The following is a 25,055-nucleotide window of genomic DNA, read 5'->3' on the forward strand; positions in this document are numbered from 1 at the left end:
TTGCCTAACGTCCGGTCACACTCACCTCCATCATTATTCAGGGCTTTGAACGGTTAGCCATGCATCAAATCAAAACATCTCTTGCCCCCAACCTGGATCCATTTCAGTTTGCATGCCGGTCAAACCGCTCGACCAATGAATCAACTGCCCTTCACTCAGCCTCATCTGGACACTAGAGGCTCAGAATGCTGTTCATAGACTCAGCATTCAACATGATCATTCCCCAGCAACTCAGACATAAACTGGATCTGCTGGCGATCAGCACCTCGCTGGCTGCAGGATTTCCTGACAGGAAGACAGCAGGCAGTACGGGTCAGCAGCAACACCTCCAGCACAAGAACACTGAATACAGGGGCTCCCCAAGGATGTGTGTTGAGGTCACTTCTGTTCACCCTGCTAACCCACGACTGCACACCATCACACAGCTCCAGCCTCTTCATCAAATTTGCAGACAACACAACTGTGGTAGGTCACATCAGCAACAACGATAAGACCTACTACAGGAGCGAAGTCAGGCGGAGTGGTGCAGCAACAACAACCTGTATGTGGAGAAGATTAAGGAGATCATCGTAGACTTCAGGAGAGCTCACACCATGTACGCTTCATTAACCATCAATGGTGCTGCTGTGGAGATGGTAAGTTGCACCAACTTCCTGTGTGTGCACATCTCAGAAGATCTCTCCTGATCAAAGAAAGTGATCAGTAAAGCCCAACAATGACTCTACTTCCTCCACAAACTAAGGAGAGCAAGAGCACCTTCTACAGAGGCACCGTTGAGAGTGTCCTCACCAGCTGCATCGCTGTGTGGTATGGCTCCTGTTGTGTTGTGCATAAGACTTTTATTTGATTTTTATCTTTTTATCTTTATATTGTCTTAGTGTACACCGAGGGCCATGGGAGCATTGCAGTTTCCTGTGTACGACTGCACATCTTTGACAATAAAGCTGACTTTGACTTTGATAATGAATAAAAAGGGTGAGTGAAGAAGAGACACTGAATGCATCATCAGCAGTCTACACCTTTTGCAGCATAACTAAGGGACAATTCAAGGTCATCCAATCCAGCCCTAACTATACGCTCTGTCATAAAGGAACATTTTCAGCCTATAGGATGTCTGTCTCCTGAACTGAAACTGGGAGCTGAGTTTTCATCACCTCATCGACACTCTTTGTTATGATGGTTGAACTCTGCTGATGTAACCGCGGTGATTCTGCGTTGTGTCTGATAAAAAAGGTAAAAGAAAGAAAGACCTCCAAGTAAATAATTTGCCCACTCCAGCTCCTCTCCCACAGGGGAATTGTAGAAAAGGGCACATTTATTTTTACATTAAACATAAAGTATGCATTTACACGTAATATATTTGACATAAGATAAAACAAAAACAACAACATGAAATCCGACATACCTGATTAAAAAAAGGTAAAAGAAAGAAGGACCTCCAAGTAAATAATTTGCCCACTCCAGCTCCTACGACCAAATACAAACAGTGGGGAAGAGGGTTAGCTCAACCCACCACAACTTCCAAGCTAGCAAGAAGTATACATTCATGCTAGCATTTATGGCGCCTAAAACACATTTATGATACACACATACTACACACTTATAACATCGAACAAAAACAGGCTTAATAATGACAATAATTGAACTAAAATCGCAATCAGAAACATCCAGGTGGCTAAATATGAATTATATGTGTGTTTTAAAGTGTTGGAAAGAAATGACACCCACCTCTCCCACAGGGGAATTGTAGAAAAGGGGAGAGGCAAAGGGGGTACACTGTATTTATAGGGTTGCACCAAAGAAGAAGAAGAAAAGAATGAGGAGGGGCTCTAACTGATAATGAACATAACTACAGGCTTTATACCTGACTAAAGTCAGGTATAAAAGGAACAGTTTGGGGGTTTAGAACACATTTTGGGTAATTATACAATGTGATTTATGACCCTGTTACACTGATTCGAGTGATTTTGATGGTGGTGGAAAATAGGATTCTGGATTTAACAGGGAGCCAATGAAGAGAAGCCGCTAGGTTAGTCATTAATATGCTACTGCATGGCTTGTATGAAAAATTCCTGATCCTCAGCTTCATCTACCCACTGAAGTCGTTGCTAGCCCGATAGTGAATTTTTCCTGAACCATTCGTGCATTTGGTGTCTGGTAAACCATGAGCCAATGACCTGTAGTTATATTGTAAGGTTGGAAAAACTGAACTGCAGATGTGTCAATAAAAAGCCAGAGAGTCTGACAATGACCACTGTTTACTTTTAAGGCTTTGTTATAATAAATGAAACAAGATCCAAAGCATTTGCCAAGAGAAGTGGAAAGATAAGAAATGTATCACCAGCCCATCATTGTACATGATTGTGAAAGAGAGAAACTGTGTTGTTGTTAGACACAGAATTATAATTAACATGTGATTTTGCTGATAATTGGTCATGCTTAATTTCTTAAATATAATCAGGTGGAGTTTAATCAATATAAGGAAAATATATTAACGATTGTCTCACTGAGAGTCTGGACTTTGTTCATGTGACACTTGACCTACTGATAAATCTAAAGGTGACAATGCATAAACTGAATGATGCACAAAGTGAAGTACCTTCATAAGTGGTTGAATGATTAAGTCATAACAAAGTACGACATAAAAAACAAGAAAATGTAACGAAGTGAAGTAGTTAAGTTTAAACTTCATTTTAAATCATGTTTGTGGAAAAGTCGAGTACATAGAGAGAGGATGATAAGGTGTGGCTGGACATCAGGTGACTAAATGTAAACATTGATTTGATATCACAGGAGTTATGAGGCCAGATGTTATCTCGGAAGACAGAAAATAGGGGGGGGGGGGGGGGGGGTGTCTTCTGTGAGATGAGCAGTTCAGAAGATTAACCACTGCCAAACTGTGAATTTGCAAATATCTTCTTTGTAATTTTGTTGTTTTTTTCTCCTGGTTTTTGCCGTGTTACCTTATAGATTCAAGAGGATTTGGTTTTCCATTGTTTTCCTGGGGGACTGTATTTCCAAGGGATGCTGCTTTCCTGTTGGACTATTATTGTCAGCAAGGGACACAGGGATAAGTGCATCTTTAGCCATCTTCAGATTAGGTTGTGCTCAATCCTTTGCCTCACAAAGATCAGAACAAAGTCAACATTAGCTCAGAGTAGGTTCAATAGATTTTTTAAACGGGGAACCATTCATTCCCAATTTCCTGCACTAAAAAAACATGTTGGATTTAATTCAATAGTGGACATTAGTTGCACACAGATGTTTTGCTTTGGCAGCAACTTAAACTATTTAATAAACCTGTGCATTTTGTGTTGATAAAACATGACTAATGAAGTAATTTGAGCTCTTGGAATATTTTAGTCCTTCACAATTTCTCTTCATTTTATTCCAACACTATTCGGTAACTTTTACCCCACTTAAACATTACATGTTATCTTCATATTACATAACGTTCAACAAAGTCTAGAGTCTGGTCAGCATAAAAGGTTAATGGATTTACAGAAACTTCTGCTCCATCCATCCTCTTATCTTTATCGGGGGTCTATCACAAAGAGACAAACAACCATTTAACTTGCATTCACACAGTTTTGAATCACAGATTAACCTAACTCTAATAACTGTGGAAGGAAACCACAACACCCAGAGAGAACCTGTAAACTGGCTGCATTGTGGATTTGAACCCAGACTCCTCTGAGTGTGAGGTAACAGTGCAAACCACCAAGTTGTCGATCCAGCCTGAACAAAGCTATGATTTCAAGGCGTGATGCAGAATTTTCTTTACGTGTTGTCCTTGACATGTTAAACCACAATTAACAGCAGTAGCAGACACGCGGTGTGTGTGTGGTTGTCTGCCTCATAGAACTCCAGTGATTTTCCTGTGGTTTGAAATCTCATGTGATCTTGTCAGTTTTGTCCAGGCAACTAACCACCGCTACTAGATTGTATCCTGTCATCTTAACAAGAACAAATGAAGTTGTTGAATTTCATGCAGATCCTACATGAGTTCATTATGTTCACCAAAGAAACATGAAAGTGTTTTGTTCAAATAACAAGTTAGACTTTTGTAAATGTAACAACCTCCCAATTTGGTACCACAGATCACACATTACAACACATTAATGAGCTTGGACCTGGAAGCAGGGTTTGTGCACCATCAGTGAAAATGATAAAAACAAACTATAAGGTATTGTAAGTGCAAAGTACAAATAGCTCATTTTAGTTGTTAGTAGGACGTTGCTAGGCAACATGTCCTAATGCCTCATATATATAAGAACGTTAAGGATATACCTGTGAACCAGTTTTGGTTGTTCAACCCTTTATTGTTCAGGAGTTGGATTAATATTCATCTGTGATGCATATTCAGCTTCATCCGTCCATTTTCTCCTGGCATGCTCATTTTTGATTTACCTGTTCGTGTTTTGATATTAGAGTCTAAATTGAGAAAGTTCTTCTATGTTCCAAAAAATAATCTGACTCGACTTATTTCCTGTTGCTATGCGCCTCACTGTCACTGTCACAGTGCTGGTCAGTCCTCCATGTGGCATGCACACCCAGCTGCCCTGAGATTCTAAGCAGAGCCATATTTCTAACAAATGAACACTGGCTGCAGGTTTCAATTGGAAAAAAAACGTCATACCACACAATCCTGATCATTTTTTAATTTTAAACTACTTCCTGCATTTATGGATGTTTCAAAATAATCTGACTTTCTGGTTGCAGATTTACATGAACATAGGAGATGTTATTGCTACACACTGTCACACTGTTGGGCATCACTGCATATGATGCCCAACAGACATCAGCCTGCATACTGGAATTGCGTTTTCCCCAGTAACCACATGATGGCAGTAGTCCACTGAGTGTTAAATAACTCCGCCATGCTGCAGCTTTACCCTGACTGTCCTCCAGAGGGATTAGCACAACACAGCAAACACTACACCTTGTGTCCATTGGGAGTGCGTGGGTTACAGAAATGACAGAATACAAACGCATATGTTGAGCTCTGTATTTGTACGAAGTGCAGGCTGCACTAAATGTTGCAGATATCAAAATGTATCTATTTGTTTAGATATTAAAGAATATGACATCCATGTATTGTAACAGTTAGTTATATCAAGTTAATCAGATATGCATCGTTTGCATTTCTCTGCATTTAAAGCATTGATTTAAAGAAAAAGGATTAAGGTGTGCTGTTGCCTTCTGTGTGGTATTTACATTAAATGCAATGTGTGAATTTAATGGTACAGTTTTTAAACATGTGGTGTTTCTGGGAAATTACCCTGGAATCCTGCAATTTTCTCAATAAATAAATGAATAAAAAATGTCATTAATATCTTTAATGTCTTCACGTGTGCATTTAGAGGATGGGACTGAGACTGAGCCTGGGAGGCTGCTTTGACGGACAAACAGACAAACCATTCAGCCCAGTTGTTCCTGAATAAAGACGAAATCTTTATTAATCTTCTCCGATCCTTCTTGTCGTCATCAACAGCCTCCAGGCAGAGTTGTACTCTCTCTCCAGTCTCCTGACATATTAGTCTGCCTCTAACATCAGATTAATGCCCAAATCAATTAGAGCTACAGTAGATGAATACCCCACCCCACCCCCACCCCCTGCGACCCCACCCTGAAGGACTTTTTTTGCGCTTGATGTTGTCTGGAAGCGAGACAGTGTATACTTAAACATAGACTTGAACTTTCATTACAAAAGCAATGTCATGTTTAGTCATGTGGTCAAACAAAACAAACAGGGCCACCCCAGATTTGTATCATGACTCAATTAAGTTCCAAAATAAGTTTTACTTTGAATCATGATAAGTTGTTTAATCTAAGCAGGTATGTACTGTTCTAGGAAGGTATTTGCAGGAGTGGAGATGGCAACTTTAATCACAGTTAAAAAGCAACTTGATTAGGTTTAAGAAAAGAGATCTAATAATACTCACGTAATAATAATCACAATCATAATCACAATAACTTTTATTAGGTTTTACAAGCAAGACCATTAAAAGGAGAAAGTCAAACATTAAAGCCCAAACAATAAAGATACATTTGAGTCATGATTGAATCAAACAAAGCTGGAGATGTAATTCAAAGCACTGACTGCAAATATGGAGGTCACCTTTAGATTGGTGCCTTTGGTACAGCCAGTCCTACCTGAGCTTCAAACTGACTCTTATACTGTCACATTTCTCTGCAGAGCTCCACTTTTCAGCAACTAGCTGAAATAGAATTGATGTTAAAATCAGTCACATAAAGCAGCGGTCCCCAACCCCCGGGCCTCGGACCGGTACCGGTCTGTGAGTCATTTGGCGAGAGTTGAGGCTCAGGTGTGAAATGTATAGTTTTCAGGGTTTTTATTGGTTTTCAGCGTTATTTTGTTATCGTTTTTATCGTTTACTCGGTTTTCCTTGGTCTTTTCACGTGTGTTATGAATAAATTTTCTTTTTTATTTTGTTGTATTTATCCGCGACACCTTAAAGGCCGGTCCATGAAAATATTGTCGGGCATAAACCGGTCCGTGGCGCAAAAAAGGTTGGAGACCTCTGACATAAAGTATCATAATCTGCCTACTCTTCCTTCTTTAAGTGCTATCGCTGTCTGTCCACCTCTTCCAGTCCCAGAAGAAATGAGCTTTAGGATTGCGAAGAACAACCAATGCAGCTTGGTCGGGCTCACCGCTCACCTGCTGCGAGGAGGCGGAGGATGGTCTCTGGTGAGTGTCTATCCTGTGGTAAGGACACTTTGTTTACTCCTGTACCTGGCAGGCGTGATCTTTTGCCCGCCAGTAACTGGAGGAATATTGGTCGACAAGATAAGTAATATTAACTTATGTGTTCAGCTAAACTCATTGTAAGCGCTCACACTCACTCTTGTCAAGAACCTATTGACTCCGGAGCAGAACAAAACATGATCGATCATTGGTTAAAGAGCTCAGCATTTCTCTAATCCCTGCAAGTGTCCACCTTGAATGGCTCCCAGGAAAAAATAGTCTGTTTTTGTTCGATACACCCAACATCCCCCTGGTCCTTGGGTTCCTTTGGTTGAATACACACAATCCCAACATAGACTTGTTGAAGGGCAGGATATCTGGTTGGAGCTTAAAGCCAAAAGAATTGGCTATAACTCAGTCCTCCCCTGCTGAGCGGCCTAATCTAACCTCTGTCCCTGACCTTGCTGAAGTATTCAAGGATTTAGCCCTCTCTCTTCAGCCATACAGTTTTTATGACTGTGGCATTGACTTTCTGCCTGGGGCTCTGTTACCCACGAGCCATCTGTACAGCCTGTTGATGCCTTGATGGAGAAGTACTTTATGAATTCACTAGCAGCAGGGATAATCCACGTCCCCTTTGGTTGCAGGAATGTTTATCGTGCGTAATGTTTACCATTTGGTAGGTATATGGAAGGGGGCGAATGGAGGACTGCCTTCAGCACCTCGGTCATCTTGGTCATTTCGAGTATGTGGGCATGTCATTTGGTCTTTCTGATGCCCCTGCTGTGTTTCAGGCCCTTGTGTTCAACATTCTCAGGGATTTAATTAATCATTTTGTAGCTTGATGATATCCTCTTCTTTAAGTTTTAGAGCATGAGGTCCACTTCCCCCAAGTCTTGAATGTTCAGTCTATGTTCAGTCTCTTTCCTCTGATAGATCCTGGATAAAGGTCATTGTGAGCAGATAAAGGCAGTGGTGTAATAGCTGGAGCCATTGAATGGGAAAAATGACTTTAAAGATTTCTAGCGTTTGCAAACTTTTACTGGCACTTTATCCGTGACTTCAGACGCATTGAAGTCTTGTTAATACTGTGACATCCAAATAGAAAACATCAAACCAGAGATGCTTGACTTCCTGGTGTAACTCATATACATATGCCTTAAAGCTCATAAACTGGAGATGAAACGGCTCTGCATACCTCATCAGGTCCCCATTTAGCCTGGAAAATACTTCCCCATGTGTTTATACCCCACTAATGTCATTCAATTTCTCCCATCGTTTATGTTTTGTCCTTTGTCTCTTTGTCTGCTCATTCCCCTCACCCCCAACCAGTTGCAGCAGATGGCGGTCTCTCCCTGGGAATGCTTGTATTGGAGGTTTCTTCCTGTTAAAAAGGAGATTTTCCTTCCCACTCTTGCCAAGTGCTCACTGGCGATCATCTGATTGTTAGGTTATTATTATTTTAGAGTTGTCTGTCCATGCACTACTTCCATTCTGATTACATGTGGCGAGACTCTCAGGCCTGCTTGGTGCTTATGCAGCAGCTCACATGCTGATAGCCTGTGACCTGCTTTTATCACTGTGTACATATATGCATGCTTGAGCCTGTGGGGTGGAAGGAGAGACACAGGATGGCGGTGATAAGGATGCATCATAGACTGTAATGTGTTTGGTTTGCAGATGTGTAAGAATGGTGCTGCTTCACTTTTTCACTGTCCTCTCTGAAAGATGTTGTTCAGTTGAATGACTTAAAACTGATTTTGCCATAAATGCCAATTAATATCTGATTTTTCTATTCCAGCCATTCTCACTTCTTCTTGTCAGGGTTGGGGGGGGGGGGTGTATAGCCTATCCCACCTTTGACTGACTGTCCTATCATTTAAGTAAGTTACTCTCTGGATTCAATTACTTCTCATACTTTGTAATAGCTGCAGGTTTCTTGCAGAGAAGGACTGCATGAACAAATAAGTACATCTAAACTGAAATTTATTTTTCAAAGACGAATGAAGCAAAGGTTCTTCTAGATCCACGTCACTTACAGTGCTGAAAAAGTATTTGCCCTCTTCCTTACAATATTTTTTCTTTCTTTTCACATATTTGTCACAATTCAATTCAATTTTATTTATATAGCGCCAAATCACAACAAAAGTTGCCTCAAGGCGCTTCATAGATACAGAGAAAAACCCAACAATCATATGACCCCCTATGAGCAAGCACTTTGGCGACAGTGGGAAGGAAAAACTCCCTTTTAACAGGAAGAAACCTCCAGCAGAAACAGGCTCAGGGAGGGGCGGGGCCATCTGCTGTGATTGGTTGGGGTGAGAGAAGGAAGACAGGATAAAAGAACTTTTGTCTTTACGGCAGTGACTTTTCCACACACAATTAGATGTTTGGAAAACTATTTTTTACCTCTTAAAAAACAAAATCATTTATAAAGTGCATACTTGGCTTATCTTTGATGAATGCTAAAATGTGTTTGATGATCTCACATTCAGTAATAAATAAAAAAGCACTTAGATGTATATTACAGGTGCTTGTGTGGATGAGGTGTGTTTATACGAAGCAGTCCATTTCTTATTGCTTTAAAAGGTTATAAGTTCAAAAAACCTTCAATAATACAAAACAAATGTTATAAATTGGTGTATAGTTGTATTTGAAAAGTGGAGCACTGACAATGTTCACTTAAACTTTCTGTTTATTAGAACACACACTTTGTGGTCTCTGCATTTCTTGATCAAGTCATGGGTTATTATTTTACTCAAACTTTAATCTTCTGTTAAACAGATATTTAGCCAAACAATTGACTGTCAGATTCAGCTTGTATAAATGCTTAACCGCTTTAAAAATACTAAAATCCTCTAACATGTTGCAGAGGACATCGCCCATGTCCCATGAATGATTTTTCAAAAACATCTAAATGTTACATTGAGATTAATATACTCTGAAAGCTAATTGAGTTTTATATTTGCAACAAATGATTTTGATGAGGTAATAACTCAAGTTAAAATAGATTTCCACATCGACCAAGCCATGGAGAGATGAAAGTTGCCTTACCAAAGCAAAGGTCACTGATGGTTGGAGATACTGATCAAGTTGTTAAATTACTGCTCAGTAAATCCCATTAATTTGTTTTAGTCACCCAGCTGGATAATCCCCTGTAGGAAGAGATTACAAGGATTAAGCACTGAATCATTGTGCGGCAGGATTAGCTCCACACATTCATCTGCCACAGCTCACTTTCTGGATTTCTGTTTCACCGTCAGAACGCTGCTCATTGGCACTGCGGCACCGAGACTGCAACACATGTACCGTGTGACAAGAGACTCAGAGGATGAGTTTGATTGGGCCTGATATCATTTAACTTGAAAAATTATTAAAATTAGAATTAGAATTTTTTAAGTTATTACTTAAAACAAAATTATTTTAAAATTGTCATTTGTTTTTAATGTAACAATAATTGAAATGATTTCCTGGCAGCTCACAAACTCACACAATGGATGAAATCACGTGATGTATAAATGGAGCTGAAAGTGATTCTTCTTAATAAAGAAAGATTTCCTGTCATGTCCTAAATTGTATCTTTCTTGGAAACTTAAAAGTGTTAGAAAATAAAATTAGAAAACAACCCCCCCCCCCCCAAATATAACAATAATAATGATGAATAAATAGAAACTTAACCGTTTATTCATTTTTCATATTTCAATGCTAGAAATCTGTTTTTAATGCTTCTTTTTAATTTAAGCTGACTTAAAGGACGTTTAAATAATAATAAAGAAGTTTGACTCATGATAATCAGTTGTAAACGCTAGAAAAGCAGGCGAGTCATTTATTTAAGTTTCTATTTTAGATTCTGTTACGTTTACGTCACGAGCAGGTGCGCGGTTTTTTTTTTTTTTTGGGTTTTTTTTGTTTTGTTTTTTTTTGTACACCCACTACTCCTCGCGTGCACATCGTGGTCGGTGTGGCCGGTTGTTAATGCACCGTCCAGTCTGCTGCATGCTGCAGACCGAGGGACCGCATGGGAACTTGAACACTTGCTGCGCTCGCGCAGGTCGGCCCGTTCAGAGCCACTCTGCGTTTATCAATGACGTTGCGTGGAGCGCGCGGTCACGGCGCGTTAAAAACCTGCACGGTTCATCATTTGGTTTTTCAGCAATGGGAGGGGTGACACACACACAAACACACACACACGCACACACACGCTTTTGTAGTATGTCAGTGCAAACACACAGGCGCTGTTGTCTTACTGACAAAGTGGTAATCACGGGGTGTCCGAGACGGAGGACTGTTTTTTCTTTGCTAGCGAGACACAAGCAAATTCCAGAAGCCGAAACTCGCAAACGTCAACATCCTTAAAGCACAAAGTAGAAATTTCGTTTCGATTTCATATCTAACTGCAGTCAATCCACGCTCGTCACGTGGATTTCCAGACAGGATCCAGCTAAATGAAGAAAGATGAAAGTTGTGCTTCGAGAACAGGTTGCAGGTCTTCGTTTGTTCACACATTTTCACAAACAGACTTCGCGTAAAGGAGCTGTGCAGGCCCACGTTTAGTCCAGAAGCGTGCGTCCTGCAGACGACTTTAGAGGATGCGCGTGCGGAAGTGTCGGGCCCACAGCTTCATCACGCAGACAGCAACACAGTCTCATTTACATCGCGACGTGTTGCATTGAAGGCGATGAGGACGCAAGTGGCCTTCTTCCCACGGCCGCGGCTTTCCATCTCTCCGCCGATGTCCATACACGCAGTGCGCGCGCACGTAGCCTGCCTGCAGAAGGTCCCTTCTGTCCGCAGAACAAAGTGAGTGTTTGCAGTGAATGGCGTGAATAGACGCGCATTTACAGACCGGCGGGCAGTCTTCTTCGGTACACCGGGGTGCGCTCATTTGTCGCGTGTGTCAATGAGGCGCGCGCTCCGGGGCCCACCACTGTGCTTTTATTTGTCAACCAGTCCTCCCAGTCAAACCCGCACTGGCTGGCACAAGTGGCGCATCGACCGCTCTGCTGGTGCACTTATTTACTGCGGCAGCGCTGCCCACTTACTGTTGGATAAATGACACAGCCGCACTCGCGCGCGCACGGTTTCCCCTCATTGTTAGAGCGGGAATAGAAAAACGACTGAAACCTGCCATCTCTGAAAAAGCTCACCAAGTACAAGCCAAGCGCGTGTGACCGTCTCCCTGTAGCTCCGTCCAAAAAGGAAGACGAAAAGTGACTTTCAGCTGAGGCCATAAATGGAGTGTGACGGAAAAAGGATATTATTATGTTTATCATCGCTGTCGCGTGCTGCCTGTGACACACTGCCCGCCTGTTTTAATTGAAATTTAAGTGAAATCCATTCAATTGAAACTGACTGTTAAGAAAAAGAAATTGTGACTGTAACAACAACAACAACAATAGGTTGTTTGTTTCTCTGTGTTAGCCTTGCAATAGACTGGCCACCTGTAGGGTCGTGGGTGGGGGGTTACCCCGCCTTTCGCCCAGCGGGGTAACCCCCCACCCACGACCCTGATAAGGTTAGTGGAAAAAAACTGATGGATAATAATAATAATAATAATAATAATAATAATAATAATAATAATAATAATAATAATAATAATAATTTAGATATCTTTTTGAATACGTCATTCGCGGCGTTACCACAGCGCGCGCCTGTTGCACAGTAACGAGTCACGGAGTTGGATTGTTGCTCATCATCTTCTAATACTTGTTTTTATTTATTTTATTTTATTTTTTTGCTCATTGTGATTCTTTAATTAGACAACGAACAAACAAATGAAGAAACCTCTCTGTAACTGCTCAATTGTGACGGGTTTACGACGTCAGTTTGCGCATTTTATGAAACATGTTGTAGCAAATGGAGCGTTCATGGAACATGTGCCCAAAAAAAGATTTCATTAAACTGTATAAACGTTCTTTGTTGTGCACAGGTGACAGCGTGGGGCTGTTGAGCGCGGTCCAGCTGGTGGAGCTCAGTTAAGACGTCAGAGCGAGCTCGGACAGCGGGGACAAGGGGCGTGGTTTGGGGACTATCTCGAGGTGCGCCTCACGGACCGAGCTGTGATTGGTTGGCCCGCCTGGCAAACGGCACGCGACTATGGATGTCGCTATAAAGAACCCTCGCGTGCCTGTTCTTCAGCTAAAAGTTCAGCTAGTGCAGAGCGCGAGCACAGTGTCAAAGGAAAGACGGGTGTGATTGTTTCCACAGTAACAGCAGGAAGAAAACAAACATGGATGGGGTGCTGGACCCTTTCTCTGGACTCGACTCTTTCTCCTCCCCTCCTTATTTCGACGATGACGAGTTTTTCACCGACCAGTCCTCTCGAGATGGACACTTGGAGACGGATGACTTTCTGGATGACGAAGTGGACTTCCTCTCGGGTAATTTTCAAGACTATTACAGCAAAGACGGCAGAGCACCGCCTCACGATGGAGACTACGACATCGGCAACCTGTCCTTCTCCTCTTCGTCCTCCGTCTTCTCCTACGGCTGCGCAGACAGCACGCCGGAGCTGTCTCCTCGGATGGGCCATCACGGCGGGCCGTTGCTGAAGCGCAGGAGGCGGATGAGGTCTGAGATGGAGATGCAGCAGCTGAGGCAGGCGGCCAACGTCAGGGAGCGGCGGAGGATGCAGTCCATCAATGACGCGTTCGAGGGCCTGCGCTCCCACATCCCCACTCTGCCCTACGAGAAGAGACTCTCGAAAGTGGACACTCTGCGGCTGGCCATCGGCTACATCAACTTCCTGGCTGAGCTCGTGCAGTCTGACCTTCCTATTAGGAACTCCAGCAGCGACATGCACGCGCAGCCCAAGAAAGTAATCATCTGCCACAGAGGAACAAGTGAGTGTTTTTACCGTGGTCGTGATGGAACCAAGCCTGTCTTTATGCGTAATAAGAGACTCGTGGGCGCACCTAATTCTAATCAGACAATCGTCAGAGTCAGATTTATGGTGTCATGAAAAAAGCAAAATAAAACAAAGCCAAAAAAGTGGTGCGGAAATTAAAATAAGCAAGTATGAACATGTTATTAATTTTTGCTTTTCCCCCTCCAGGGTCCCCCTCGCCAAGCGACCCCGACTACGGCCTGCCTCCGCTGGCCGGTCACTCGCTGTCTTGGTCGGATGAAAAGCAGCTCCGGGAGCAGAACATCATCCGTACCGCAAAAGTCTGGACACCGGAGGACCCCCGAAAACTGCACAGTAAAACGGGCCTCACAGACATCGAAAACGAGCCTCCCTTCAACCTGGTGGCCTGAACAGCAGCACGAGCCTCGCGCCGTGGAAATGTGACGACTGTAAAGTGTATCACGCTATTGTCTGTTAATGTGAAAAGGAGCATGTGAGCTGATTTTACAGTTTTACATACGGGTCTCAGTGCTGTACATAGTTTTATCATGTTGATAATTTTATTTTTGTAATTCAAGCAGCTGGCAATCATGTATTTATTTTGTTTCACAGGTGATAATATATGTTTTAATTTAAATGTACTGTAAGACAAAATGTATTTTTATATCGGTCCACAATGATTTATATTTATACGCTCTCTTCAAATAAAAGAACCAACTGATAAGAAGACTATTGATGTTATTATTATTATTATTATTATTATTATTATTATTATTATTATTATTATTATTATTGCTGTGTAAACATTTCTGTGTTCACAGAAAATGAAACTACACACATGTTTAAATGTTTAGCGCCAGTCTTACTGAACACGTCTCAGGTTTGTGCGCATAAGTGTGAGCTCTGTGAGCTCTGTGAGCTCTGTGAGCTGTGCCTTTGGAGTATCACACTAACGATGTGTTTTGTAGAGAGCAGCACAAACGTGTCCGTTCTTGAACTAGTTAACAATCCAACCAGTCGCAGTTTTATTGCTTGCTTGTTTACTTTTTATCGTCAGATTTTAAAAATCACCGTGAATTCGGAACTCTCAGATCACAATAACACATCTGTAAAATACACACATGCGTGTTAGTAGATGAACGGGTGCGGGGAGCATCCCCCTCGCCGTGGAATTGCGCAGTGGCCGCTGGAAGCTGACGCACTTTGACCTGAAAGTGTGATTGAGTGAATGAAAGAAGAAAGCGCTCTAACGCTGTGACATAAATATGCAAATGAATGCTAATGAGGCGCACTGTACACCCACAGACAGCTGAAGGTGTTTAAAGCGCACGCGGGCGTGCAACAGTATGGTGGGAAAGCAGTGAATACTCTCTGTGCTGCCAGGTGCTGTCGGGACAGATTTTCCCGTGGTAGCGGCATCCCGGGAACATGTGTCCCCACGGCCTTCTCTGCGGCCGCCCCCTCTGCCGACACGCTGGCGTATATATGAAGCATGAGTGGCTAAAAGCTGCCGCACACAGGCTGAGGAGGACCCGCTGCACCTGCAGCAGAGCAGGTATGCTTGTTTCTTCTTCAGCTGCACAACTCGTCTTTCCTTCGTTTTTCCTCTTTTAATGACAGTTACGTTGTTTCTCTCAGCCTCCGTTTAGCCGATTTTCCACTTCCTCTGTGCCTCCGACAGCAGCCTGTAATCCTGCTGCAGCCATTAGAAAGTCAAATGTTAGAGAGTTAATGCAACTTCACCTCCTTGGCAAGAGCTGCAGGTCCGTTCAGACGTTGTAGCGTCGCACTCGCGCTTTTTAGTGTCGCAACGCAAAGCGCGTCTCTTGGTGCGGTCGCGGCCAGGCTTAAAGCCTCCCGGCTATCTTGTCATTCCGACTACAGGCTTGGCGCGGAAAGTTTGATTTCCTTTAGTTCTGCGCAGGCCTGAACTTTCTGAGCCACAGATAGAGATTTGGTTGAGAAAGGATCTGCAGACTGAGCGCAGGCACGCGGCGCGCTCTTGCATCCTGCTGCAGAACAAACGAGTCCGAGGAGCGAGCTGTCTGACAAACTGATTTCTAAGAATAGCAAAGAATTCAGAAAATAACCAGATGCTTTCCAGAGTTCCAACATTTAAATCAGTCACAAAAATCTGATTTTCTGAGACGAATAAAGCTGCAAAGACGGTTCAGTAAAACCTTTGAACGTGTGCATCACTGCTGTCGCCATAAACAACAGATCCATATTTCTATTGTACGCTAACTCATACTTTTAGTTATGATTTGATTGCTCGTTTTCTTTGCATCTGTCAGTGGATTGTGGAAGGTTTGCAGCGCTTCGGTGATTCTAATGAACTCAGTCTCTGCTGTAATAGATGGCACAATGCTACAGAGCACTGTTAGCAGTTTTCGCCCGGACATTTATGAGTGAGCCGTTATCCTCCTGTTATCCTCATGCATCGGACACTTGCACGGTTACGCACGGGTGGCTTTGAATATTTATTTCATGGCACCGAAGTTTGAAAGTGAATTAATAATAAATAAAGAAGTCTGCTGCCAGTTTATGGCGCCGTTTTAAAAAGACACCAGTGCGGAGCTTTAGTTTACCAGCACCGAGTACACAGAGTAATGGGTCCAATCGGTCCAATACGCTGTATTTTTTCACATCCGGTTTGAACCCGCATGTGAGCGCCAAAGAAGAACCACAGATCGGCTTGATCTGCAGATTATCTCGCCCCAGGACTCATTCTAATACACCGGATTATGAGCTTTTGCGCTTTCAGCATGGCATCAGAGTGCCGGCTGTGGAGCTTTTCCACTGGTATAGATTCGCCAAGGTGGCCGATCAGCGCGCAAGGTAAGTCAAAGGTGCTCAGTGGATGTGTGCTGGCTCGGCTCTGAATGCGGAGATGAGGGAAGGTAGCTGCGATCGTTCTCCGGTGCTTCTTCTTTTCAGACGTGACCTTTCGGTCTAAATGGCATCTTTTATGAGGCTTTCTTTGTCACGCTGGCAGAGACTTGTCTGCGCCGTTTTCCCCGAGGATGCACCTGGTAGCTGAAACTTTGTCTCTTTTGATTTCCTCCTTGCTAGTCCCTGAACAGCAGCTGCTTTAAAACAAGCAAAAAGAGAGGCCCTTGCACTGTTCGAGACGGCGTTGGCACCGTTTTCCACGTCTTTAATGTTCCATCGCCCTTTGTCCACGATACAATATGGCCACTGTAAAGCATGACGTTTTGCAATAATAAAGCACAAGTTCAATGACGTGACACTGGGCTAAAAGCGCAGCGCGGGCCCGACGAGCCAAACACATCCCTGCGTTTGTTTTGTGCACCCGCAGTCAATTAACAGCGAGGCCTGGTCGCCGCGCCTTGATAAGCCAATTAAATTTATGTCTTCTATTTTTTCTAGGGAGAGAAAAGAGCTGCGTTCTCTACTCGTCCGACGATTTTCTTACCATCACCTGGTGCTTTCCCCACAAGAGAGTAAACTGTCCCAAGTGGGCCTGAATCACGCGGCTGTCATAGTGCCGCACCATTGTTTCTCGCTTCGATCACTCATTACCGGGATGTAACAAATCCTCGATTAGCTACGTTTTGTGTCATATTTTCATCCCCCGAGATTAAGCAGATGCTGCGATTGTACAATCCAAACTGTAGGGCTACTCAAGACTGAAAGAGAGACGGACACTTGGTTGCAAGAGAGGGGAAGAAAAAAGCTTTGGGCACATCTTCAGAGGAATAAAACATCTAGGAGCCATAAACAGACTTCAACCTGCTCTATTTCAGCCTTTGTGTTGTTTGTGAATAATTAATGTTAATAGGGACAGGTTTGTATACTTTGAATGCAGGACCACAGGTGCGGAATGACAGGATGAATAACCGGCCCTGATTTTTGCCAGAGCTCGAGGGCTCTTGTCCAGGGTCTCCAAGCTGATGGAAAATATTGTCATGTCTTTGATTCGCAGCATTACTTTCACCGAGAACAAAGCCTGGTGATGAAAAGCTTATGTTGGAGTGAAACGGGCGATGACGGTGGCCGCTTCAGAGTCCTGAAAGAAAGAGAAAGGGGCCGAGTCAATGGCAATGCGCGCTTCTGGTTTTGTGCGCAAGTGCTCCATCTAACTCAAATAAAGGAGCCTTTCCAACTTTTAAAGGACCACTTTTTGCCTTTAATAAAGGCTAGACGGCTGTAGCCATTAAGCATATGGTGCTAAGGCGCTGGTCTTTTGTCCCCGTAAAGCCCTTGAGATACTAACTTGTGTTCCTTCCTGGATATTTAACTTCTCAAAAGCGCTAACTTTATGCGCTGGCAACAAGTGGCTCCGGGGCGCACGAACAGCTTTCCCCAATTGAGAAAGCAGGGTGGCAAATACAGAAGACCGAGTGGATAAATTATTACCTCTGGACTGTATTTCTTTGTGGCGGCGCCTGGTGTACATTTAAGGAAAATTATTTTCCATTTTTGAGCGCAGAGTGGAGAATTTAAAGGGGTCGAAGTGTTATTTTGGCGCATGAATATTACTAAGAATACACGCAGAGACTGGAGCTGAAACGAGTGGAGTAATTTGAACTGTCTTACAGCGCTACAGGCAAATAAGACGAGTCACACAGAAATGGCACTTTAGCAGCCGCCTGTGATAAACTGTATTTGTCAGAGTAGTGCATTAGATGGCGCTGTACAATGAGCCGCCGATTTGAGTTAGAAGCTGTAACTAAATAAACCCGAATCCAAAAACCTCCCTGCGAACTCCCCGTTTAACTCACACTTTAGGTTTTAACCCTGCAGTTGGTTTCGTCGGGTTCGTGCGTAAAAGGGTGCCTTTGCTGTTTGGTTTTACTGCGCAATGGTGCGTTTACTGCTCAGCTAAATCGAACAGCCGAAAGGACAGTGCTCATGTGAGTCCATGAAAATATTTACGAGAAGCATCTGAATAATAAACTGTAGCGATCCGCCGGGTGGAGGCAGCTGATATTTACCTCCATGTGATTTCAGGTGTCTTTCGTAAGACGATGCATCCACAACAGTCACCAACCGAAGAGACACAATGTACAAATTTTAGGAAAATAGTTTTTAAAGTGACCTTTTGCTTGAATTTTTATGTTCTACAAACTCACGTGTCTAATCTAAAGCACGTGTTAATGTTTTTTTTTTTTTCAAAACCAGCGTAAATGCGCATTTTGATGGGAGCTGTGGGTATCTCCATATGAAAACGAGGCATTTATTCATTAATTTACTTTTCACTATTTCACCTCCTGCTCGGGGGAAAATATCACTCAAAATGTCAGCTGTCACTAAAACTCGATCTTGTTTGGTTTTATGGGCATTTGTCGTCCAGTCAAAAAATAAATAAATAAATAAATATGTGTGTGTGTGTGCGCGCGCGCGTGATGGAGCCAGCTGGCCGTCTCTGGCCTCTGAAAACCCCCCTGGTGGACGGAACACGGCGGCCTGACCTCCGCGCCGGAGGACGGGAGATGCGCCTTTGACTGAATTAGCCATAAAGACGTCTTGCTATGATCTTTGTTGCTCCTGAAAGCAAAGTGGATATGAGCGGCATTGTGCACAGCTTTTGCGTGCCCCATCATGAAATATTACAGTCTATTCACAAGGAAGCTCCTTTGAAAAGATATGGAAATGAAGCAGACTGGACTGGAAGAAAATGTCATGGCGACAATGAATCGAAACTTATAAACGGCACCAACTTCTTGCATTTTCGGAGAAATCTAAAAGTCTTCCGAATTCATTTGGGATGCTGGAGGCTGTGATGTCCAGAGGAAAAGCTGTAATTGCTCAGCCTACATGAGCTGACAAATGATCGTAAATTATCTTTTTTTTTTCTTAAAAAAATCCCCGAATAACTCAACAAAAAGTGATAAATTACAAATATGCTAATTTCAGTCATGGCCGTTTATACGTGTGCGTCTCCATCCATCTCCTACATTCTGAGCTGCTGATCCCCGTCGCGCGCTAGAGGACACTCAGCCCGTTTAGTCCGAGATTCTTTGTTCGCTTCCAGCACTTTCAGCCTCCAGGGAAGGTTTTTTTTTCTTTTCGTTTTTATACCCCGGACCCTCCACCCCATCCCTTACTCTGTCAGTTGCCAGGATTCAGAGGTGCAAAAGCATGCATCATTTTTCACCAGCTCTCCGTTTTGATATCGACAAAAGCTGCTGCTATGGAACAGCCTCTCCGCTTGTTCGCTGGCTTGAACTTCACTGATGTCCGACTGCTCTCTTTTCCTCGCCTGAACGCGACGCAGCGGGGATGGATTTGCAAGACAAATGCAGCTGTGTGTGAGAGAGAAAGTCAAGTGGCACAAAAAGGCCGTTTCAGTCAGCCGATGGGATGGAGAAAGTCAGCATTATGCGAACGTCAAATCAATCAAAAACAAAAGCCTGCATGCAGAAAATAATGAGTTTATGGTGCTGAAATGGCAGCTTATTTTTGGTCGGATTGGAAAGACTGGAGGTAAAGTATTGGTAGTGGTGATAAAAAACAAAAAACAAAAATCAGTTTCATCCACAGCTTGTCAAGCATTGCTCTGGCGTCGACGGACACATTCAGATATTCTTTCCGCATTTCTTTCTGTATGAAAAGGGGAAGCGGTGGGGGTGAAAGTGTACCGGCGATGTTTGAATACTCGGATAAGCTGAAGAGGCGAAATAAAAGCACCGACACTGTAAATACCCATAACTGAGAGTGTGAGGCAACTAAGTCTTTTAGTCTCTAAATGATCTGCAGAGTTATCGGGGAAAAGAGAAAATTATATAAAAATTGCTAGGTTACAGTTTGTTTGTTTTTTGTAAAAAAACAACAACAACAAAACAACAACAACCCCAAAATCCCCCAGTGTTGTGCTGTGCTGCGCTGTGCCGTTCGCGGAGTTCAATCTCAAAGTGCACATTGATGTAATCAGAGGCTTCACAAAACCTATGGAAATATATATATATGTGTGTGTGTATTCACCGACTGTGTTTTATTGTCTCGTAATCAATTCCAAGAATCACTGAGTCAAACTGCAAACAGTAACGTTTCTCCAGTTATAAAGGAAAATGAACTTCTGTGCTGCGCAAGTTAAAAAGTAGAAATATTAAAGTAAAAGTGCACCAAGAATATATTTCAATACTTTGTCATCATCAATGGGTTTAAATAGTCATCAGACTTTTTCTCTTTCGTTTGCCTGCAGCTGAACCCAGCTATGATGTAAGTCAGATCTTCCGGTGGCTGGTGGCCAGTGCCGACTGGGACAGCTTCCAGCCTCAGAGGACTGCGATTAACCCAGGAGCGGTCAAACTCGGCAGGACGCCCTCCACAACCAGCCACAGCTATTTATCCACTTTCCAATGAAACCAATTACTTTTACAGAAAGCCCCAGCGCCAACATTATATGTGTTGTTCTTACAGACCAAAAGAGTATGGCTTTGAAAAGAGAGCCAGCCATGAAGTAGGAAACCCTCCTGAGCTGCTCCAGCAGGCTGTAAAATATACCTAAAGTCAGTAACCATGGAGACTATTGGTGTGTGAGAGCCGCCTGAACGGTACACGTGGATATTATTACTACTGCTGTTTACTGCTCTTTGTCTTCTACTTGTTATTGTTAACAGTGTTGTTCGTGGAGCGACCAGAAGAAATGTTTTTAATGTAAATCTGCTAACACCTTGTTTTTATTTATTTATTTATTTTATAATGTGCTTCTTGCAGGACATCACAGCTCTTAACAAACTCAGGCATTTTAGCTTCTTTTTAAAAAATTGAAGTATTTAAACAGTTGTAAAAGTCACAGCATGTTAACTTCACAGAACTTTCTCATTTTCATCTTATTTCACTGTGAAAATGATCTTGAAACAGGGAAATGCAGGCGCAAGGGCTTATTCACAAAAACTGTGTAAGAAAAATCTAGAAAACACATCCAGTTATTTGACACATTAAGGACGCATTACTTCTTCCATTAACACTGAGCTGTGTAAGTGTAAATGTTCTTTTTTTTACTGCTACTCGAGCAAGGTTCAGTCGGATTTTCACAGATGCAACACCTCGAGACAATTAACTTTAATTTATCATTATTATAATTTAATATTAATAAAAATATAATTTGGTTATTTGTTGTGTTAAAATTTCAAGTGACTATATGACTCATAAATGCACAGAAAACGCTGCAAAGTGCTGACAAACACACTAAACCGAATAGCTTAAATAACACAAACCAACCACAGTGGTTGCCCAGGGTAACATGCTCTGAAAAATACCCAAAGACGTTGAGTTCACTGAAGTCTTACAAATGTTAACTTCTGAGACTCTGTGACTAAAGATCATTTCTACTTTGTTTGGTGCTGATTAGCATTTTCCTTTAGCGCTGAACTAAACTCTACGACGCTCCACTTTTGGGGGCTTTTCTTGACATTAGAATCCACAGGTAGCAGTGAAACGAGGGGGCATATTTTTTAAATTATGTTGACAAGGTTGTTTTTCTCTGCATCTGTCCAATCAGTGTCATGTTAAAGTGCTGTTATTAGGTTACTAGTGGTAAGTAAGGAAAGGACGAGGACAGCAGACTTGGCTAATAAAGCAGTCATATCACTGATCTCTGGCCGGGCTAATTGACAGACACATGAAGAGAAAACTACTAATTGATTTTAGGCTTGTCCTATTCTAGCCAAGAGGTGACTGATGGAAAATGTGAACTGGCCTGAAAGACGTTTTGTGCCGAGGTCTAGGTTTGGATTTCTGATTTGATGAAACATTTTCTGCACAGTGAGTTCCTGCTTGAAATTTCTACGTACTTTAAGGCGCAAAAACAAAAGTGGTGGTTTTTGTAGTTATTTGTGTGTCTTGACAGTTGCGCTGTCACTTAGCAGAGAGTCCCATTGAGCTTATATCCAATTATAGAAGTATTTACTTTTAACCAAGTGAAGCCTGAACCATGAAATGTTTTTTTGAAACTGAGATGTTTACTGAACCTTCTGACTGATAAAAAATAAATAAATAAATGAAATATCAGTTTGCATATATGAGCATTGATTTGCATAAATTCTGACTGTATACGTCGGGCTTTTCAGGAAAAATTATACTAAGTTGGGGTCCCACAAACCCATGTATCAAACACATACTCTTGGCTTTACTGGATCAGCTTTTCTAATCTAATCTGAATGTAGAGAAGAGTGTAACTGCACAGCGTGCCCATCACTGCCTGTTGTTGTCGGCCTCTGAGCTGAACCGGTTTAGTTGCAACAATAAAGCTCAAGTACAGTGAGGACAGTCCCTGAGAAAATGTGAAGGATTGTGACATTAACTTGTCATTTTGTTTTCTTACAGCCTAAATTATTGTCAACAAGCTGATCTTTGCTAGATAGTTCAGGCAGCGTCACAGACATCAAACTGATGGCCAACAAACATTACACACATTAACACAATTTTCCCTTCAGCAATATTTTGCTCACTGTGACGCAATGTTTTGGAAGGATGTTCAAACAAAAGGTCATTCAATCACACAAATGACCATGATGTACATTTCAGGAACGTCTCGCACATTTAAAACACTTTTCCGTTATTATTAATTATTACAATTCATAAAGATTTCAGGTCCATATTTGCTTTGTTTACACTGGTTATCTCTCTTGAAGAATTTAGCATGCCGTGACCCACAGGGCACCACACCCGAGCATATATGCAATGGTCTTAGTTACCATGAAACAATGTAGCATGTAGAGTTGTATTTGCAGTTCTGGAACCTTCACTACGTATTTAGAAATGAGAAACATGTGTTTTACTCGGCTTGTTTCGTTCAGTCAGTCGGCGAGTGCAGGGCTGTGAGCGAACATGGAATTTTCTTATCTTAAACCTCATGCTGGAAACTTTTCAAACTGGGGAGAACTCTTTCTCATTATCCTCTCTGCACTTTGTTCATGATATTTGCAGAAAAAACAAATATTCACTTTAAGGGTTTCCAAAAATCAAAGTTCATCCTTTCCAAAATTCTTTGGTGCGCCAACAAAAACGATGGCCTGCTAATGGACAAGATTCTTAAGCAAAAGGCAACTCATCATCACCACATCACCATCATCTTCTGTCAGCTTTACCAAGCAAAGCAAAGCAAATCGATTTCACCATCATCTAGAGTAACAAGCACTGTGCTGTTCAGCAGTCCCGAGGCTCCCACTGTGTCCTTAAACTATTCATTGAGCTTTCATTGACTTCCGGGTTGATTAACATTGTTTTTCCACTCCAGTTGAGCTGAAAACATCTATTGCAATGAATGAGTGAAAGTGCCTTCTGCTGTACTCGTAGCAAACAGCAAACAGCCAGTTCTTTGATGTCTGACTGAAAGAACTGGTCTAACTTCCCAACTCTTCTTCAAATAATTTGCATTCTTGTGTTTCTCCGTTTTACTTCTTAAACGTCACATCATCTATTTTGCTGTTTGTATTGCAAAGTTAATCTCTATAGATCCACTTTTAACTCCACCACATTTGGGATTTTTGAAATGTAGGTCAAGTAGTTTTTTGCTGTTCTAAGAAAACAATGTTAATATATTATTTTTGCAGCACAGCTTCTAGTGAGTGCCCTGCAGATTTATTGTGCAGTGTTATTCTTAATACGAAACTTTTCAGTGAATGCCCCATCAGTGCTCATCTTACAACTCCAAGACCACGCTGTTCCACTTAACCACAATTCGTTTTACTTAAAAGAAAAAAAACCATTGGTTCAACCCCATCACAAGTGATTTTTTTGTTACCTATCAAAGCGAATGTTGGGTTCAACCCATGGGAGGGGCAACATGACATTTCCACGGAGGCGTCTAAACAGGTCAGCCTAGGAAACCATATAGTCCAAAGCAGTGGGAGGAGGACACTTTGAACCAACACCGTGTAACTGAATCTAAACCATTGGTTAAACCCTTTCAGCAGCGCAGGAACAGGGAGAGATTTAACAATGCAATACCATTCATGGGCTAACACAGCCCCAGCAGAATGACCAGGGAGGGGTTTTAATCAGGCAGAAAGGCTCTTAGTGAGCCGGCCAGTTCGTCAGTCAGTCAGTCAGCGAGTCAGACTACGCTGCTCCCAGATCTACACACCTACATCCATCCCTCTGTGTTTGTTTTGGATTGTGCGATGCTTGAATCTGTCATTCTTTCAGAGAGCTCGAAGAATAAAAAAAATGTATAGGCGCTTCAGAGATGTGATAAAGTGAAAGGAGATGGAGAAAGGGGAACTGAGAGCCAGTCTGCCCTCAGCTTGACCTGCAGCTTTCAGGGGGCTTGAACACATCAGAAATCCTATTGTGGGTGGTGATTAATTGAGAGTGATAACTTACCATGAACGGAGATTGTTATGGGCTTTAATGCGGTAGGCCTGGCTTTTTAAACGCTGCTTTCACATAGCTTTGTAGTCCAGCATATGGGCCCAGACGTATTCACTGACAAAAGACGAATGGAAATTTATCACGCTTGTATGTCCTGCTAACAACGTGTTCTCTCTTTTTATTTAAATCCTGATTCTCTTTACTTGCTTTTAA

General features: G+C 42.4%; 1 protein-coding gene across 1 annotated transcript; it reads left to right on the forward strand.

Moving 5' to 3' along the window:
* The first annotated feature begins 12,407 nt into the window (after positions 1-12,407).
* Positions 12,408-14,271, forward strand: ptf1a (pancreas associated transcription factor 1a). Its single transcript, XM_085141848.1, has 2 exons — positions 12,408-13,554; positions 13,767-14,271. Exons 1-2 carry the CDS (start codon positions 12,942-12,944, stop codon positions 13,967-13,969), a joined length of 816 nt encoding a protein of 271 aa, XP_084997974.1. The 5' UTR covers positions 12,408-12,941; the 3' UTR covers positions 13,970-14,271.
* Positions 14,272-25,055: the final 10,784 nt, after the last annotated feature.

The sequence above is a fragment of the Neolamprologus multifasciatus genome, chromosome 18 (assembly GCF_963576455.1).
Source record: "Neolamprologus multifasciatus chromosome 18, fNeoMul1.2, whole genome shotgun sequence".
NCBI classification, from domain to species: Eukaryota; Metazoa; Chordata; class Actinopteri; order Cichliformes; family Cichlidae; genus Neolamprologus; species Neolamprologus multifasciatus.